This window comes from Capricornis sumatraensis, chromosome 2, assembly GCF_032405125.1.
Source record: "Capricornis sumatraensis isolate serow.1 chromosome 2, serow.2, whole genome shotgun sequence".
Lineage (NCBI taxonomy): Eukaryota > Metazoa > Chordata > Mammalia > Artiodactyla > Bovidae > Capricornis > Capricornis sumatraensis.
Window position 1 is genome coordinate 181142947 of NC_091070.1, and position 16692 is coordinate 181159638.

General features: G+C 37.2%; 1 protein-coding gene across 1 annotated transcript in view; it reads right to left on the reverse strand.

Moving 5' to 3' along the window:
* The window catches only part of RAVER2 (ribonucleoprotein, PTB binding 2), a 141324-nt gene that overhangs the window by 62749 nt on the left and 61883 nt on the right, over positions 1–16692 (reverse strand). The window contains exons 5-6 of the mRNA XM_068961220.1: positions 16207–16333; positions 1867–1952 (exon numbers count right to left, since the gene is read on the reverse strand). Of these exons, the coding sequence (XP_068817321.1) occupies positions 1867–1952; positions 16207–16333 (213 nt within the window). The remainder of the gene's footprint in view (positions 1–1866; positions 1953–16206; positions 16334–16692) is intronic.

Sequence of the window (16692 nt, forward strand, 5' to 3'; positions counted from 1 at the left end):
CAGTACTGGAGTGGATTGCCATTTCCTTCTCCAGGGGATCTTCCCGACCCGGGTCTCCCTCATTGTAGACAGACGCTTAACCATCTGATCCACCAGGGAAGTCCTATATCACTTTAAATCTTACTGTAATTAACTGTTTTCTCTATTTGCTGAAATTCTATAAGAACAAGGACTGTGAATATTTTGTACAATGCTATAGCATAAATGGCTAGCAGAGTTTCTAGTACATGTTGAGTAAATGAATGATTAATGCATAAGGTCCTATGTTAGATTCTAGGAATGAAAAATAAATAACAGGCCTTTCCCTTAAAAAGCTGGGTTTAGCCACCATACGATTCAACAATCCCACTCCTAGACATATACCCTGAGGAAACCAAAATTGAAAAAAACACATGTATCCCAGTGTTGATTGCAGCACTATTTACAATAGCTAGAACATGGATGCAACCTAGATGTCAATTGACAGATGAATACATAAAGAAACTGTGCTACATATATATATATGTGAAATGGGATACTATATAGATATATTTATTTATACATACATACATACATACATATATATGTATGTATATATATAATGAGATACTACTCAGCCATAAAAAGGAACACCTTTGAGTCAGTTCTGATGAGGTGGACGAACCTAGAGCCTATTATACAGAGTGAAGTAAGTCAGAAACAGAAATATAAATATTGCATACTGATGCCTAAATATGGAATCTAAAAACACGGTACTGATGAATTTATTTGGAGGGCAGCAGTAGAGAAACAGACATAGAGAACAGACCTATGGACCTAGAGGGGAGAGGAGGAGGGAGAGGGTAAGATGTATGGAGAGAGTAACATGGAAACTTACAATACCATATGCAAAGTAGATAGCCAATGGGAATTTGCTGTATGATTCAGGGAAATCATAGGGCTTTATGACAACCTAGAAGCTGGGATAGGGAGGCAGAAGGGATGGAGGTTCAGGAGGGAGGGGACATGGGTGTCCCTACTGCTGATTCTTGTTAACATATGACAGAAAACCACAAAATTCTGTGAAGCAATTATCCTTCAATTAAAAAAATAAATTTAAAAAAAGTTGGGTTTAGGAACAGACATTCATTTACTCAACCTACAACAACCATCTATTTCATATTAATATTAGGTTTGATTTTTAATTATGCTTCTATATAGATATAGCCTTAAATAGCACCTGAAATTAGTAGGTTGTATTTATCTACAATATTATGGATATTTATGTACACAAACATATTTAAAATACTTATCTGAAAAATATTTTTCACTCATATAAAAATTATCTTTACAACACTGATTTTTTAAATTAATTAATTTATTTTAATTGGAGGCTAATTACAATAGTATAGTGGTTTTTGCCATACATTGACATGAATCAGCCATGGGTGTACACATGTTCCCCATCCTTAAACCCCCTCCCCCTTCCCGCCCCTTCCCATCCTTCAGGGTCACCCTAGTGTACCAGCCTTGAGCACCGTGTCTCATGTATAACACAGATTAAGCTTTAAGAATAGAGCTATTGTTCATTTATTTTTCTTTCTGTAAGTTTTTGGGTTAAAACCATGTAAGACTTGCTTTGAGCTACTGATTTATTTCTAGAAAAATATATCACAAAATATACCTCTTCACTTCTTAATGTCCTACAAATAGGAATCAATAAATATATAAGCTATGATGCTTTGAGTACCATATTAAGTTCTGTTTTTATGTACGTACATTTATTACTAAGAACTTTATTTAAAAACAAAATACTCATTTAATTCCTTGAGAACTTTAAGTGTTAAGAACAAACAAAATATTCATTCCAAATTTTTTATGTTTCAATACACAATGCTATTTATATACCTGATGTGCTTTATTCAAATGTAAAAATGCAGGGGAGATGGATGGATTCATCAGATGTGGCAAGCTGTGAGGTGTTCCAAGAACTGCTTTAAGAAAATAAAAGCAAAATTTTATCTTTATGATATACATATATGGAATTAAAAATAAGCTCCAAAAAGGGTAGATGAATATTACTTAACACACTTAACATATTCACTGGAAGTTCAATGATATACTAATCTTGTCATTGTACAAAAAGTGACAGGTTTCTTTCCTTGTCATTCAACTCTAGAATTTAAAATTCCAGTACCTTCTGTCTCAATGGCAAAACACCAAACCTAGTCTTTCTCTTTAGCACTTAATGCAAGGAAACTAATTATATCTTTTAATAAATAGAATACTAATTAAACCCATGTTATCTGCTCAGTGTTTCTGTCAGTTTTTTTTTTTTGGTATTTTGGCAGAGGGTCAGGATGGGAGGGGAAGGAAAATATACAATCCTGTTGTTAAAGCTTATAATCCAATTGAGGAGAGAACACATTATATTAATAGGTACAGGTAAACAACACTTCATAACAAAAAAGAATACTGTATATAGTTGATAAATAAATGATAAGCATGCTTTTTATCAAGTTTGTCTAAGAGTACAAATACCAGAGTATGTATCAGAAGAGACATTTTAAGAATAGACAATATACAGACAAAAAGACTCATGAGATAAAAAAATATATGAAGCAATTTCATCTAATTATTAGATGTAAGTAGTCATAATATACAATTAATTAGAATTACAGAAGGTCAAGCTTAGAAAGTACTTCAAAAAGCATATAATCCAATGATGAAACATATTTGAAATTTATACATAACATCACTACAAATTCATTTTATGATTTAAAAACTTTGTTTCAAATCTTTGTTACTTATTGCGGCAGATCATTACATCTTTGGAAAACTGACCATTAGAAAGTACTTTCTTTAGAATAAACCAGTTTCCTGATAGGTGATGGGAAAATTAAGATCGTCAGAATAAGTTGCTAGTTAAGGAAAATACTGTTTATTAGAAAAGAGGGATAATGATGGTCATTTCACAAATAGAAAAGGATCAAGGGGATGCAGCAATCATGTCTGTGTACCTAACAAAGCTTCAAAATACATAAAACAAAAATTTCTAGAACTGAAAGGAACAGGAGACAAATCCACAGTTATGATAAGAAGTTTCAAAACCTCCTCCCCTCATTTTTCAGTCATTGCATTTTGTTAAAAAACATTAAAATTTTTTTCACAGCTTTTAGTGAATATAGTATTTCCCAGTTCAAAGCAGTAACAACCAGAATTAAAATGCTCTGAAAATGTTCACAGTCACACATCTAGCTGCCTTTGCCCTTAGATCTTGGCTAGGTCTCCCATTCAGCCTTTTCCTCCCCTCAGTAATTGATAGCATGCTGTTGCTCTTTAGTTGTCCAATCATGTCAAACTCTGCAACCCCATGAACTGTAGCCCACCAGGCTCCTCTATCCATGGGATTTCCCAGGCAAAGTATTGGAGTGGGTTGCCATTTCCTTCTCCAGGGGATCTTCCCGATCCAGGAATCAAGCCTGGGTAGGGTTTGATCTGTCCATGGGGTCGCAAAGAGTCAGACAAAACTGAGCAACTGAGTGTGCATAATTCATCATGATAACAGACCAAAACTAAAAAGGACACACTGATGACATCAACAAATGGAGAAAAGCAGTAGATAAATTCCAGAAATTATGATGATAAAATTTCTCAGCTATATAGGAATAAGTTCCCAGCTTGGAAAAATAAATCTGTAAATTAAAAAATATAGCTAAGATAATGCTTAATAATAAAAGAATGAATGCTTTCTCTGTAAGGTCAGGAAGAAGGCAAGGATGTCCACTCTCAAAAGTTCAATGCACACATTTTCCTGAGATTTCTATCAACCGTAGCAAAGCAAGAAAAATAAAAGGTATACATACTGTAAAGGAAGAAGTAAAACTTCTTGTAGATGACATGATAGTCTATACAGAAAATCCTAAGGGCAAAATCCGCTAGAAATAAAAAGCAAGTCTGCATGATACAAGATAAATATACAAAATCAGTTGTACTTGTATATGCTAGCAACAAGCAACAGGAAATCAAAACTTAGAAAGTAAAACTATTTAAAATAGTATCAAGAATATATAAAGAATGTAGCAACAAAAAGAAACACAACTCTGTTTAAAAACAGGCAAAGAACTTGATTAAGCATTTCTCCAAAGACAACATAAAAACAGACAATAAGCACAAGAAAAGATGCTCAACATAGTCATCAGGAAAACTCAGATCAAAACCATGATGAGTTGCCAGTTTATTCCTATTTGGATGGCTAAAATAATAAAAGCAGAAAGTAACAAAAGTCTATGAAGACATGGAGAAATTGGAACCCTCGTACACTGCTTTGGAAATGTAAAATGGTGCAGCCACCGTGGAGACAGCTTGCCAGGTACTCAACAAGTTCAACAGAGAATAAGCACATGATCCACCAGTTCTAGCTCTAGGTATATACCTCAAAAGAACTGAAAACAGATGTTCAAATACTTGTTCATGAACATTCATAGACAACACTCTCCATAATAGCCAAAAGGTGAAAGCAACTCAAATTGTCCATCAATGATGAATGAATAAACAAACTGTGGCATATGCATACAGTGGAGTACCATTCAGCCACAAACAGGAATGAACTCATGTATATATTACAGCACTGAAAAACATCATGCTACATGAAAGAAGCCAGACACACAGTGACTTCTGTTTGCATGAAACATCCAGAATAAACAAAAGTGTAAAGACAGAAAGCAGACGGGTTGTTGCCAGGACCTAGGCAGAGGGAAAATAGGGCGGTAACTGTTTAATGGGTACGGATTTTATTTTGAGGTCATGAAAATGTTTTTAGTTAAGCAGAGTTTGTGATTACACAACACTGTGAATGTACCAAATGTCACTGAACTATTGACTTTAAAATGATTAATTTCATGTTATGTGACATGTGCCTCAAAATTACAATACAAAATAGTATCAAGGAATATGAAACACTAAGGATAAATCTGAAAAAAAGTGTCAGATTTATACCCTGAAAACTACAAAACATTGTTGATAAAACAAAAGAAGATCTAAATAAATGGAGAGATATATTTATGGCAAATTGTTGTCAATTCTGCACAAATCAGCATACAGATTCAACACAATTCCAAATTCCCAGCAGACATTTTTCACAGAAATTGATAGCTAATTCTAAAATTTATATGCACATACAAAGGACCTAGGAGAGACAAAACAAATAGAAAAAGAATAGAGTTGGAACACTTACACTGACTGTTTTCAGGACTTACTATAAAACTATCAAGACAATGCAGTATTGGTATAAATACAGACATTTAGATCAATGGAATAGAATGGGGGTCCAGAGACAGAGCCCTATATATACAGTCAATTGATTTTTGAAAAAAGTGTCAAGAAATTCAATGAAAAAGGATAATCTTTTTTAACAAATTATGCTAGAACAACTGTAAAAAAATATTAACCTGGACCTTTACCTCAAATTGTAAATAACAATTAACTTGAAATCATTTATAAACCTAAACTTAAGAGGTAAAATTATAAAACTTCTTGAAGAAAACACAGGAGGACATTTTTGTTATCTCGAATTTGGCAAAGATTTTTTAAACATGACATAAGAAATATCAATTAGAAAATAAAAAAATAATAAATAGGACATTGTCAAAATAAGCAATTTTGTTCTTCAAAAGATATTAAGAAAATAAAAGGACAGCCTACAGAGTGGCTGCAAACCCAAATATATCCAATAAAGGACTTGTGCCTAGAATAAAGAATCCTAACAACTTAAGAAGACAAACAGCTTAATTTTAAAATGTACAAAATATTTCAAAAGATACATTAACTAAAGAGATATAAAGATGATAAATTAGTACATTAAGAGATGTTCAAAACCATTTCTCAAAAGGGATATTTAAATTAAAACCACAATAAGATATAAACCAAACAGAAAGGCTAAAATTAAAGGATCAGTATGTCAAATGTTGGTGAGGACACTGAGTGAACTACAGCCTTGGACACTGATGGTGAGAATGTAAATTGGGCAGAAAACACATTAGAAAACAGGTGGGGGACTTGCCTGGTGGTCCCGTGGTTAAGACTCTACTCGCAGTGCAGAGGGCCCAGGTTCTATCCTGATCAGGGAACCAGGTCCCAAGTGCCACAGCTAAAGACCCTGAATGCTGCAACAAAGACTGGAGATCCCATGTGCCATGCTAAAACCCAGTGCAGCCAAATAAGGAAAGCAAATGTCCAGAGCAATTTTATCTGCAATGACCCAAACAGGAAATAACCTAATGTTCAACAAATCAATGAAAGTGCACATTATGGAACAGAATACTGCTCAGCGTTACCAAGGAAACAAACTACTGATAACATGAAGCAACATGGATGAATCTCAAAATAATAAGCTGAGGGAAAGAAGTCATACAGTACATACTGTTTGACTCCATTTATATAAATTTCCAGAAAATACAAACTTTAGTGACAGAAAGCAAATCAGTAGTTTCCTGGGGATGAGGAGAAGGGTGGGTTACAAAGAGGCAAAAGGAAAGTTTTGAGAGTAATGAATATCTTCATTGTTTTGATTATGATGATCATGGGTCATATAAATGGCAAAGTTTACCAATTTGTACAATTTAAACATGTGCAAATGACTGTGCCTCAATTATACCTCAATAAAGCATGGTGAAAGTGAGAGGAGAGTGAAAAAGGTGGTTTAAAACTGAACATTCAAAAAACTAAGATCATGGCATCTAGTCCTATCACTTCATGGCAAACAGATAGGGAAACAAGGAAACAGTGACAGACTTTATTTTCTTGGGCTCCAAAATCACTGCAGATGGTGACTGCAGCCAAAAGACACTTGCCCCTTGGAAGAAAAGCTATGACAAATCTAGACAGTGTATAAAAAGCAGAGACATTACTTTGTCAACAAAGGTCCGTCTAGTTTAAGCTATGGTTTTTCCAGTAGTCACGTATGGATGTGAGAGTTGGACCATAACAAGGCTGAGTGCTGAAGAATTGATGCTTTTGAACTGTGATGTTGGAGAAGACTCTTGAGAGTCCCTTGGGCTGCAAGGAGATTCCACCAGTCCATCCTAAAGGAAATCAGTCCTGAATATTCACTGGAAGGACTGATGCTAAAGCTGAAGCTCCAAGACTGGCCACCTGATGCAAAGAATTGACTAATTAGAAAAGACCCTGATGCTGGGAAAGATTGAAGGTGGGAGGAGAGGGGAATGACAGAGGACGAGATGGTTGGATGGCATCACTGACTAGATGGACGTGAGTTTGAGTAAGCTCCCGGAGTAGGTGATGGACAGGGAAAGCTGGCATGTTGCAGTCCATGGGATCGCAGAGTCGGACACGACTGAGCAACTGAACTGAAAGATGCTAAAACTACAATTTAGACTACAAGTTACAATATTTACATTATACTGCATTTTTTTAAGGTAGTTCAAAGGTCTGGATTGAAAAGAAAATATCAGTATAGTTCAAGTAACATAAAGTGGGTGTGGGAGGAAAATCAATCTGATGGTTGTGCACAGATTAGACAGGAAAGAAGGCAGACAAGAAAGGTAGTTAAAAATTTACAGACTAGATCATACATAACTAGGTATGTACAAGTCATGCAACAGAGAGGTAAAGGAAGGAGTTTAATCAGTAAACAGTATTTAAGTACTTTTTACTCTAAATAGCAGGTCTGTTCTAGGTGCCTGAGAGGAACAAAACAGATAAATCTTTGCCTTTATGGAGCCTTCTCTGTTCTAGTGGAAGAAAAGGCAATAAACAAGTAACTATGCGTCAGTTACTTGGAAAAAAAAAAAAGATACAATGAGCAAGAAGTAATGCAAGGGTTTAAACACAAATATATCATATAGGCATACTTCAGAGACATCGAAGATTTGGTTCCAGGTCACTCCAATAAAGTGATTACTGCAGTAAAGTAAGTCACATAATTTTTTTTTGTTTGTTTCCTGGTACATATAAAAAAGTTATGTTTGTGCTACATATCGAAAACAATATATATACACCTCAGTTTTAAAATGCTAACCATCATCTGACAAAGCAGTGTTGCCACAAACCTACAATTTTTTAAAAAACACAGTATTTGTGAGGCACAATAAAATAAGGCTTGTATATATATGTATCCTACAATAAAAAGATAATCTCAGAGAATTATGACCCTTTGTAATTATTTTAGTTTGCTCAGAGGCCTCTGTGAAGAGTTTAGGATATAATAAGGAATATAGTTAAAATACAGTAATAAATACAGTAAGGAAAAAACAAATGAAACTTATTGATTAACAAGATAGTTTGTCTTTCCTGAACACCAACAAACTTTCCACACATTCTCCAGAAGCTTTGCACGTGTTCAAATAAGGTATTTAACCCTCTTTGCTTCCCATTCTAAATAAAGCAAAAGTTATCAGTATAATACTGAAATATTCTTAAAACTGTAAAAGTACCACTAAAGTGAAAAAGTATAAATCTCATATGGTCATATACCAACCTGAGGAGAAAAGCAGAGGGGGAGAATACATATCCTTAGATAAAAAGAAGAGAAAAATTAATTTGGGGGAGAAGTTACTAAAGATAGCCCAGGTGTGAACTATTACTTTCTAATAGACCCACAAGTGTAATATACTTCTTTAAACACTGATACAATCTTGGACTGCATTAATAGAACTATAATGATGATAGAAGGAAATCCCACTGCATTCCACAGTGATTAGAACCCATCAACAGGATAAATTTGTCTGTGTACGCCATTCTGCAGGGCAACCCAGATAACCTATCTAGGAGAAGAAACCTTGCTGGGGGCTCTGGAGAGCATATGCTATGACCTGTTGTGGAAAGTCAAGTACAGAACTATAGTTTATGAAGAGGTAGAAGAGGTGTATAAATCAAACTATACTCAATATTTTGTAATAACCTAAGGGAAAAGAATCTGAAAGAAATAGATACGCATGCATAACTGAATCACTGTGCTGGATACCTGAAACTATCACAACACAGTAAATCAACTATACTTGAATAAAAAAGCAAAATTAAAATAAATAAGATGGTTCTAAAAAGAGACTGCTATTTATATTTTCATCTTAAAATATAAAAATATTTAGTTTTATCAATTCTTAATATATGGGTTGACAAAGGTGCATTTATGTAATTGACACATAAGTGATATGTAAACTGTATATATTGGGGTTCCATTAAAAATATACTTTACTGATAGAATGTATAGACAAAAAATAAACAAAAGGAGACCACTGGTCTGCAGAAAAGAAGACAAAAAAAAATCAAAGATGACTACAGTTTCATGATAGTTATCTCCAAACATCAGAAGGCTATTCTTATGGAAGAAGGATAGATTTATTCTATGTTTCTTCATAGGAAGAACTAGAATAAGCAGCTAAAAGCGATAAAAATTACCATCTAAGGAAAAACCTAGTAATTAAATTTGTCACACCAGGGAATAGTTGCCTGGGAATGAGCTGCTTATGCTTTGAGTAGTCAAGACATAGAAAGGATACCTCTATGCCATTAAAATTGCAGGAGGTTAAAGCTTCATCTTTAAAGTCTCATTTAACTCAGATGACCATTTTATCTACCACAGTGGGCAAGAATCCCTTAAAAGAAATGGAGTAGCCATCATAGTCAACAGAAGAGTCCAAAAGGCAGTACTTGGATGCCGTCTCAAAAATGACAGAATGATCTCTGTTCATTTCCAAGGTAAACCATTCAATATCACAGTAATCCAAGTTTATGCCCCAACAAGTAATCCTGAAGAAGCTGAAGTTGAATGGTTTTATAAACCTACAAGACCTAATACCCAAAAAAGATGTTATTTTCATTACAGGGGACTGCAATGCAAAAGTAGAAAGTCAAGAAACACCTGGAGTAACAGGCAAATTTGGCCGTGGAGTACGGAATGAAGCAGGACAAAGGCTAACAGAGTTTTGCTGAGAACGCACTGGTCATAGCAAACACCATCTTCCAACAACACAAGGACTCTACACATGGACATCACCAGATGGTCAATACCGAAGTCAGATTGACTATATTATTTGCAGTCACAGATGGAGAAGCTCTATACAGTCAGCAAAAACAAGACTGGGAGCTGACTATGGCTCAAACCATGAACCCCTTATTGCCAAATTCAGACTTCAATTGAAGAAAGCAGGGAAAACCACTAGACCATTCAGGTATGACCTAAATCAAATCCCTTACGATTATACAGTGGAAGTTAGAAACAGATTCAAGGGATTAGATCTGATAGACAAAGTGCCTGAAGAACTATGGACAGAAGTTCGTGACATTGTACAGGAGACAGGGATCAAGACTATACCCAAGAAAAAGAAATGAAAAAAGGCAAAATGGTTGTCCAAGGAGGCCTTATGAACAGCCGAGGAAAGAAGTGAAAGTCAAAGGAGAAAAGGAAAGATATACCCATCTGATAGCAAAGAGAGATAAGAAAGCCTTCCTCAGTGATCAATGAAAAGAAATAGAGGAAAACAACAGAATGGGAAAGACTAGAAATCTCAAGAAAATTTGAGACACCAAGGGAACGTTTCCTGCAAAGATGGGCACAATAAAGGACAGAAATGGTATGGCCCTAACAGAAGCAGATGTTAAGAAGAGGGGGCAAGAATACACAGAATTATACGAAAAAGATCTTCACGACCCAGATAATTATGATGGTGTGATCACTCACCTAGAGCCAGACATCCTGGAATGTAAAGTCAAGTGGGCTTTAGGAAGCATCACTACGAACAAAGCTAGTGGAGGTGATGGAATGCCAGTTGAGCTGTTTTAAATCCTGAAAGATGATGCTGTGGCAGTGCTGCACTCAATATGCCAGCAAATGTGGAAAACTCAGCAGTGGCCACAGGACTGGAAAAGGTCAGTCTTCATTCCAATCCCAAAGAAAGGCAATGCCAAAGAATGCTCAAACTACCACACAATTGCACTCATCTTACATGCTAGTAAAGTAATGCTCAAAATTCTCCAAGCCAGGCTTCAACCATGAACCACGAACTTCCAGATGTTCAATCTGGATTTAGAAACGGCTGAGGGACCAGAGATCAAACTGCCAACATCTGTTGGATCATCGAAAAAGCAAGAGAGTTCCAGAAAAACATCTACTTCTGCCTAAGCCTTTGACTGTGGATCACCACAAACTGTGGAAAATTCTTCAACAGATGGGAATATCAGACCACCTGACCTGCCTCCTGAGAAATCAGTATGCAGGTCAGGAAGCAACAGTTAGAACTGGACATGGAACAACAACTGGTTCCAAATCAGGAAAGGAGTATGTCAGTTCAGTCGCTCAGTCCTGTCCAACACTGTGACCCCATGGAATGCAGCATGCCAGGCTTCCCTGTCCATCACCAACTCCCGGAGTCCACCCAAACTCATGTCCATTGAGTTGGTGATGCCATCCAACCATCTCGTCCTCTGTCGTCCCCTTCTCCTCCCGCCTTCAATCTTTCCCAGCATCAGGGTCTTTTCCAATGAATCAGTTGTTCACATCAGGTGGCCAAGGAACTGGAGTTTCAGCCTCAGCATCAGTCCTTCCAATGAATATTCAAGACTGATTTCCATTAGGATGGACTGGTTGGATCTCCTTGCAGTCCAAGACACCATATTAAAGAGCAGATACATTACTCTGCCAACAAAGGTCCATCTAGTCAAAGCTATGGTTTTTCCAGTAGTCATGTACAGATGTGTGAGTTGGATTGTGAAGAAAGCTGAGCGCTGAAGAATTGATGCTTTTGAACTGTGGTGTTGGTGAAGACTCTTGAGAGTCCCTTGGACTGCAGGGAGATCCAACCAGTCCATCCTAAAGGAGACCAGTCCTGGGTGTTCATTGGAAGGACTGATGTTGAAGCTGAAACTCCAATATTTTGGCCACCTGATGCAAAGAGCTGACTCATTTGAAAAGACCCTGATGCTGGGAAAGATTGAGGGCAGGAGGAGCAGGGGATGACAGAGGATGAGATGCTTGGATGGCAACACCGACACAATCGATATGGGTTTGAGTAGACTCCAGGAGTTGGTGATGGACAGGGAAGCCTGGCGTGCTGCAGTCCATGGGGTTGCAGAGTCAGACAAGATTGTGCGACTGAACTGAAAGTTTCATCTAATTCTGAAAAAAAAATTGTAGGAGGGATATCTGACTGCATAATAGGCTGAGTTGGACACCTCTGAAGATACTTCTTACACATAAATAATTGATGATTATATTAAGTACTTAATACGAACATTGTTGGTATAATAAGGAATTTAACTGGTCTTTGTCTTTGGTTCCTGGAGAGGAGACTCAAACCCTTGGAACTTCCCCAGTTGATAGGAGTGTTTTTGTTATGCTGATCAATGAGGTGACTCAGGGTAGGCCCCTACATGGCTTCAGAATGGGGACTGGTCATACCTGAAAGACCTAACTTGTGATTATTGAATGGGGGCTTTGAGCCATGTGATATTGAGGTAGAAGATAGATGGGCCCATAGGTGGACAGCTGGTGTTTGTCAAGTAGAGTAAAATTTAAGCTTTGTTCTTACCCAGACACTCCAAAGACAAAGCTAGTGGCACAAGCTGAGTTCTGCTAAAGCAAAGAGATAAGGTGCCTGAGGTCAAGGAAGACTTCCCCATCTGCATGTGTGCAGGAAGGCTTCTTACAGGGTCAAAAAGGGAGAGGGCCTCACCCCATATTACCTGTGGACATGTACCCATAGGCCTCTGTGGTAGGATCCATCTTATCAAAAAGTTGCTCACACATCTAGGAGGAGGGTCCAAGGATCAGTCAGGTGTGAAGAAAGAAACAAGATAATTGGCCAAATGTAAACCTCGAATAGCCAAAGCAATCTTAAGAAGAATGGAACTGGAGGAATCAACCTGCCTGACTTCAGACTATACTACAAAGCTATAGTCATTAAGACAGTATGGTACTGGCACAAAGACAGAAATAAGATCAATGGAACAAAATAGAAAGCCCAGAGATAAATCCACGCACCTATGGACACCTTATCTTTGACAAAGGAGGCAAGAATATACAATGGAGAAAAAACAATCCCTTTAACAAATGGTCCTGGGAAAACTGGTCAACCACTTGTAAAAGAAAGAAACTGGAACACTTTCTAACACCAGACACAAAAATAAACTCAAAATGGGTTAAAGATCTAAATGTAAGACCAGTCCTCTAGGACTATAAAACTCCTAGAGGAAAACATAGGCAAAATACTCTCTGACACAGCAGGATCCTCTATGACCCACCTCCAAGAGTAATGGAAATAAAAGCAAAAATAAACAAATGGGACCTAATTAAAATTAAAAGCTTTTGCACAACAAAGGAAACTATAAGCAAGGTGAAAAGACAGCCTTCAGAATGGGAGAAAATAATAGCAAATGAAGCAACTGACAAAGAATTAATCTCAAAACTATACAAGCAGCTCCTGTAGCTCAATTCCAGAAAAATAAATGACCCAATCACAAAATGGGCCAAAGAACTAAACAGACATTTCTCCAAAGAAGACATACAGATGGCTAACAAACACATGAAAAGATGCTCAACATCACTCATTATCAGAGAAATGCAAATCAAAACCACAATGAGGTACCATCTCACACCAGTCAGAATGGCTGCGATCCAAAAGTCTACAAGCAATAAATGCTGGAGAGGGTGCAGATAAAAGGGAACCCGCTTATACTGTTGGTGGGAATGCAAACTAGTACAGCCACTGTGGAGAACAGTGTGGAGATTCCTTAAAAAACTGGAGCTAGAACTACCATATGACCCAGGAATCCCACTGCTGGGCATACACACCGAGGAAACCAGAATTGAAAGAGACACACGTACATCAATGTTCATCGCAGCACTGTTTACAACAGACGGGACATGGAAGCAACCTAGATGTCCATCAGCAGACAAATGGGTAAGAAAGCTGTGGTACATATACACAATGGAATATTACTCAGCCATTAAAAAGAATGCATTTGAATCAGTTCTAATGAGGTGGATGAAACTGGAGCCCATTATACACAGTGAAGTAAGTCAGAAGGAAAAACACCAATAGAGTATATTAATGCATATATATGGAATTTAGAAAGATGGTAACAATGACCCTATTTGTGAGACAGCAAAAGACACAGATGTAAAGAACAGACTTTTGGACTCTGCAGGAGAGGGCGAGGGTTGGATGATTTGAGAGAATAGCATTGAAACATGTATATTATCATATGTGAAAAAGATCACTCGTCCAGGTTCAATCCATGAGACAGGGTGCTCAGGGCTGGTGCACTGGGATGACCCTGAGGGATGGCATGGGGACGGAGGTGGGGGGGGGGCTCAGGATGGGGAACACATGTACACCCATGGCTGATTCATGTCAATGTATGGCAAAAGCCACTACAATATTGCAAATTAATTAGCCTCCAATTAAAATAAATAAATTAATTTAAAATATAATAATAATTGGCCAGATGTAAACAAAGACTGGGAAACAATGTTCTATGTGATTTAAATCACATCTTCACTGCACTCCTCACTGGGTGTGTATTTCTGCCTTGTTTCTGTCTTACATACACACTATTTCTCCATGTGCTCTCCCATACATTGTGCTGTGACTCTAATAATAAACTTTATACCTGTTTTTAATAGTTTCTGCCTCCTTGAAACATTCTTGCTTTCAAATGGGGAAAAGAGACAGGGCCATTTTGCCTCTAGCCCATAGCTCCTGGTGGCCTGGTGGCTAGGATTCCTGGTTTTCATTTAGATTTCCTAGGTTCAATTCCTGAGCAGGGAACTAAGATCTCTCTTCAGGACTGCTCACTGCTGTCTCTCCAGGATAAGTATTAGCCTAGCCTCCTGACCTCCAGGAAGAGGAAGAGTACCACAGATAAGAGTTCAATAACATGGCCAGTCATGCCTACATATAAAACCCCCATAAAACCTCTAGACACTGAAGCTGGTTCAGTAGAGATCTCTGGTTAATTAACGCACTGGTGTGCTGGGAGGCAAATGTGCTCTGATCCTACGGGGAAAGAACATAAAAGCTCTGTAGTTAGGTCCTATGAGCCACAGCCCTAAGTCTCTTGATTATGCTGTTTCTGAGTTACATCCTTTGTAACAAAACTGTAATCGTCAAGTACAGTGCTCTCCTAAACTATGGGAGTCTATAGACTCATTGGAGAAGATCCTGATGCTGGGAAAGATTGAAGGCAGGAGACGACAACGACAGAGGGTGAGATGGTTGGATAGCATCACCAACTTGATGGACATAAATCTGGCCAAGCTCTGGGAGTTGGTGATGGACAGGGAAACCTGGCATGCTGCAATTCATGGGATTGCAAAGAGTTGGACATGACTGAGCAACTGAATGAACTGAACACATTATTGAACCTGTGGTGTCACAGGAACTCCCAAATTTGAAGCAAGCTAGCCAGAACAGGCCTGGAAACCTCTGTAGTGTGGCTAGTGTCTGAAGCAGGGGCAGACCTGTTGAGGACTTAAGCCCTCACTCATAGCATCTGTGCTAACTCTAGGCAGCTAGTGCTACAATAGAACTGTAGTATGCTAGTTGGCGTTAGACCAGTTGGAGCTGAAACAGAATAAATACATTTAATCTAAACATTTGTAATCTTAAAGCTTAATGTTGAATATAGGCATTCACTTCCTAATGATAAAGTATACATTTTGTGTATGTACAGCTATGCATTTCAAAAGACAAACTCCTCCAATGAATACTAAATAGATATTTAATGCATGCCAATATTATAACAATTTCTACAATACAATAAAATGATATTATTTCATCATTTTCAACAAAGTAAAACAATTTCACAATGAAAAAAAAAGATAACAGCAGAGAGGAAACTGATCTTTAGCACTTTCCAACAAAGTAATTCTGCCAAAAATATTACATAGAAAAGTATTATATCTTTTGCTAAAATGAGCTGTAAATGTAGTATGTTAAATATTACCTCATTAATCCATGTGAAACCTGGTTTAGAAATTCATGGCAACCAATAACTACACTTGGAGGTTTAATATTTAATACTTAGTTTTAAAATAATCAGGAAATCCATAAGCAATTTGTGCCTAACAAAAAGAGTCAAAACATATTTTCACCTCAGATCATTAATTCAAATTCATTGATAAATTCTAGAAAAAATACTGTGGACTAATTGAAATGTGTTTTTCATGTAAAACAGTATAATTAACCTCCTGCCAATATTCTACATGTCATTAGTACACGTGACACTTACCTGGTTTAACAGTCCGCCCACAGAGCTGGGGTTGTAGAAGAATTTGCAACATGGCAGGGTTGTTTAAACTTTTCATGATTTGCACTGGATTTGGCTCTGGAAGTAAGCCCTTTTGATTACTGTGCCTCTTCGATGAATACAGAAATACAAAAATTAGAACACAGGTAAGCACAAAGATGAAACTGTAAAGGCTTTTTTTTTTCCCCCAGATATTCTCATTTGTCTGATTAGATCTATTTTATCATAAACACAACTTGTTTTATTTCTAGTCATACACTTGTATACATTCTACCACAATTCCTAATTATAAGAAGATACTCTAAGATATGAGCTTCTCTGGTAGCTCAGCTGGTAAAAAAATCTGCCTGCAAGGCGGGAGACCTGGGTTTGATCCTTGGGTAGGGAAGGTCCCGTGGAGAAGGGCATGGCAAGCCACTCCAGTATTCTTGCCTGGAGAATCGTTATGGACAGAAGAGCCTGGTGGGC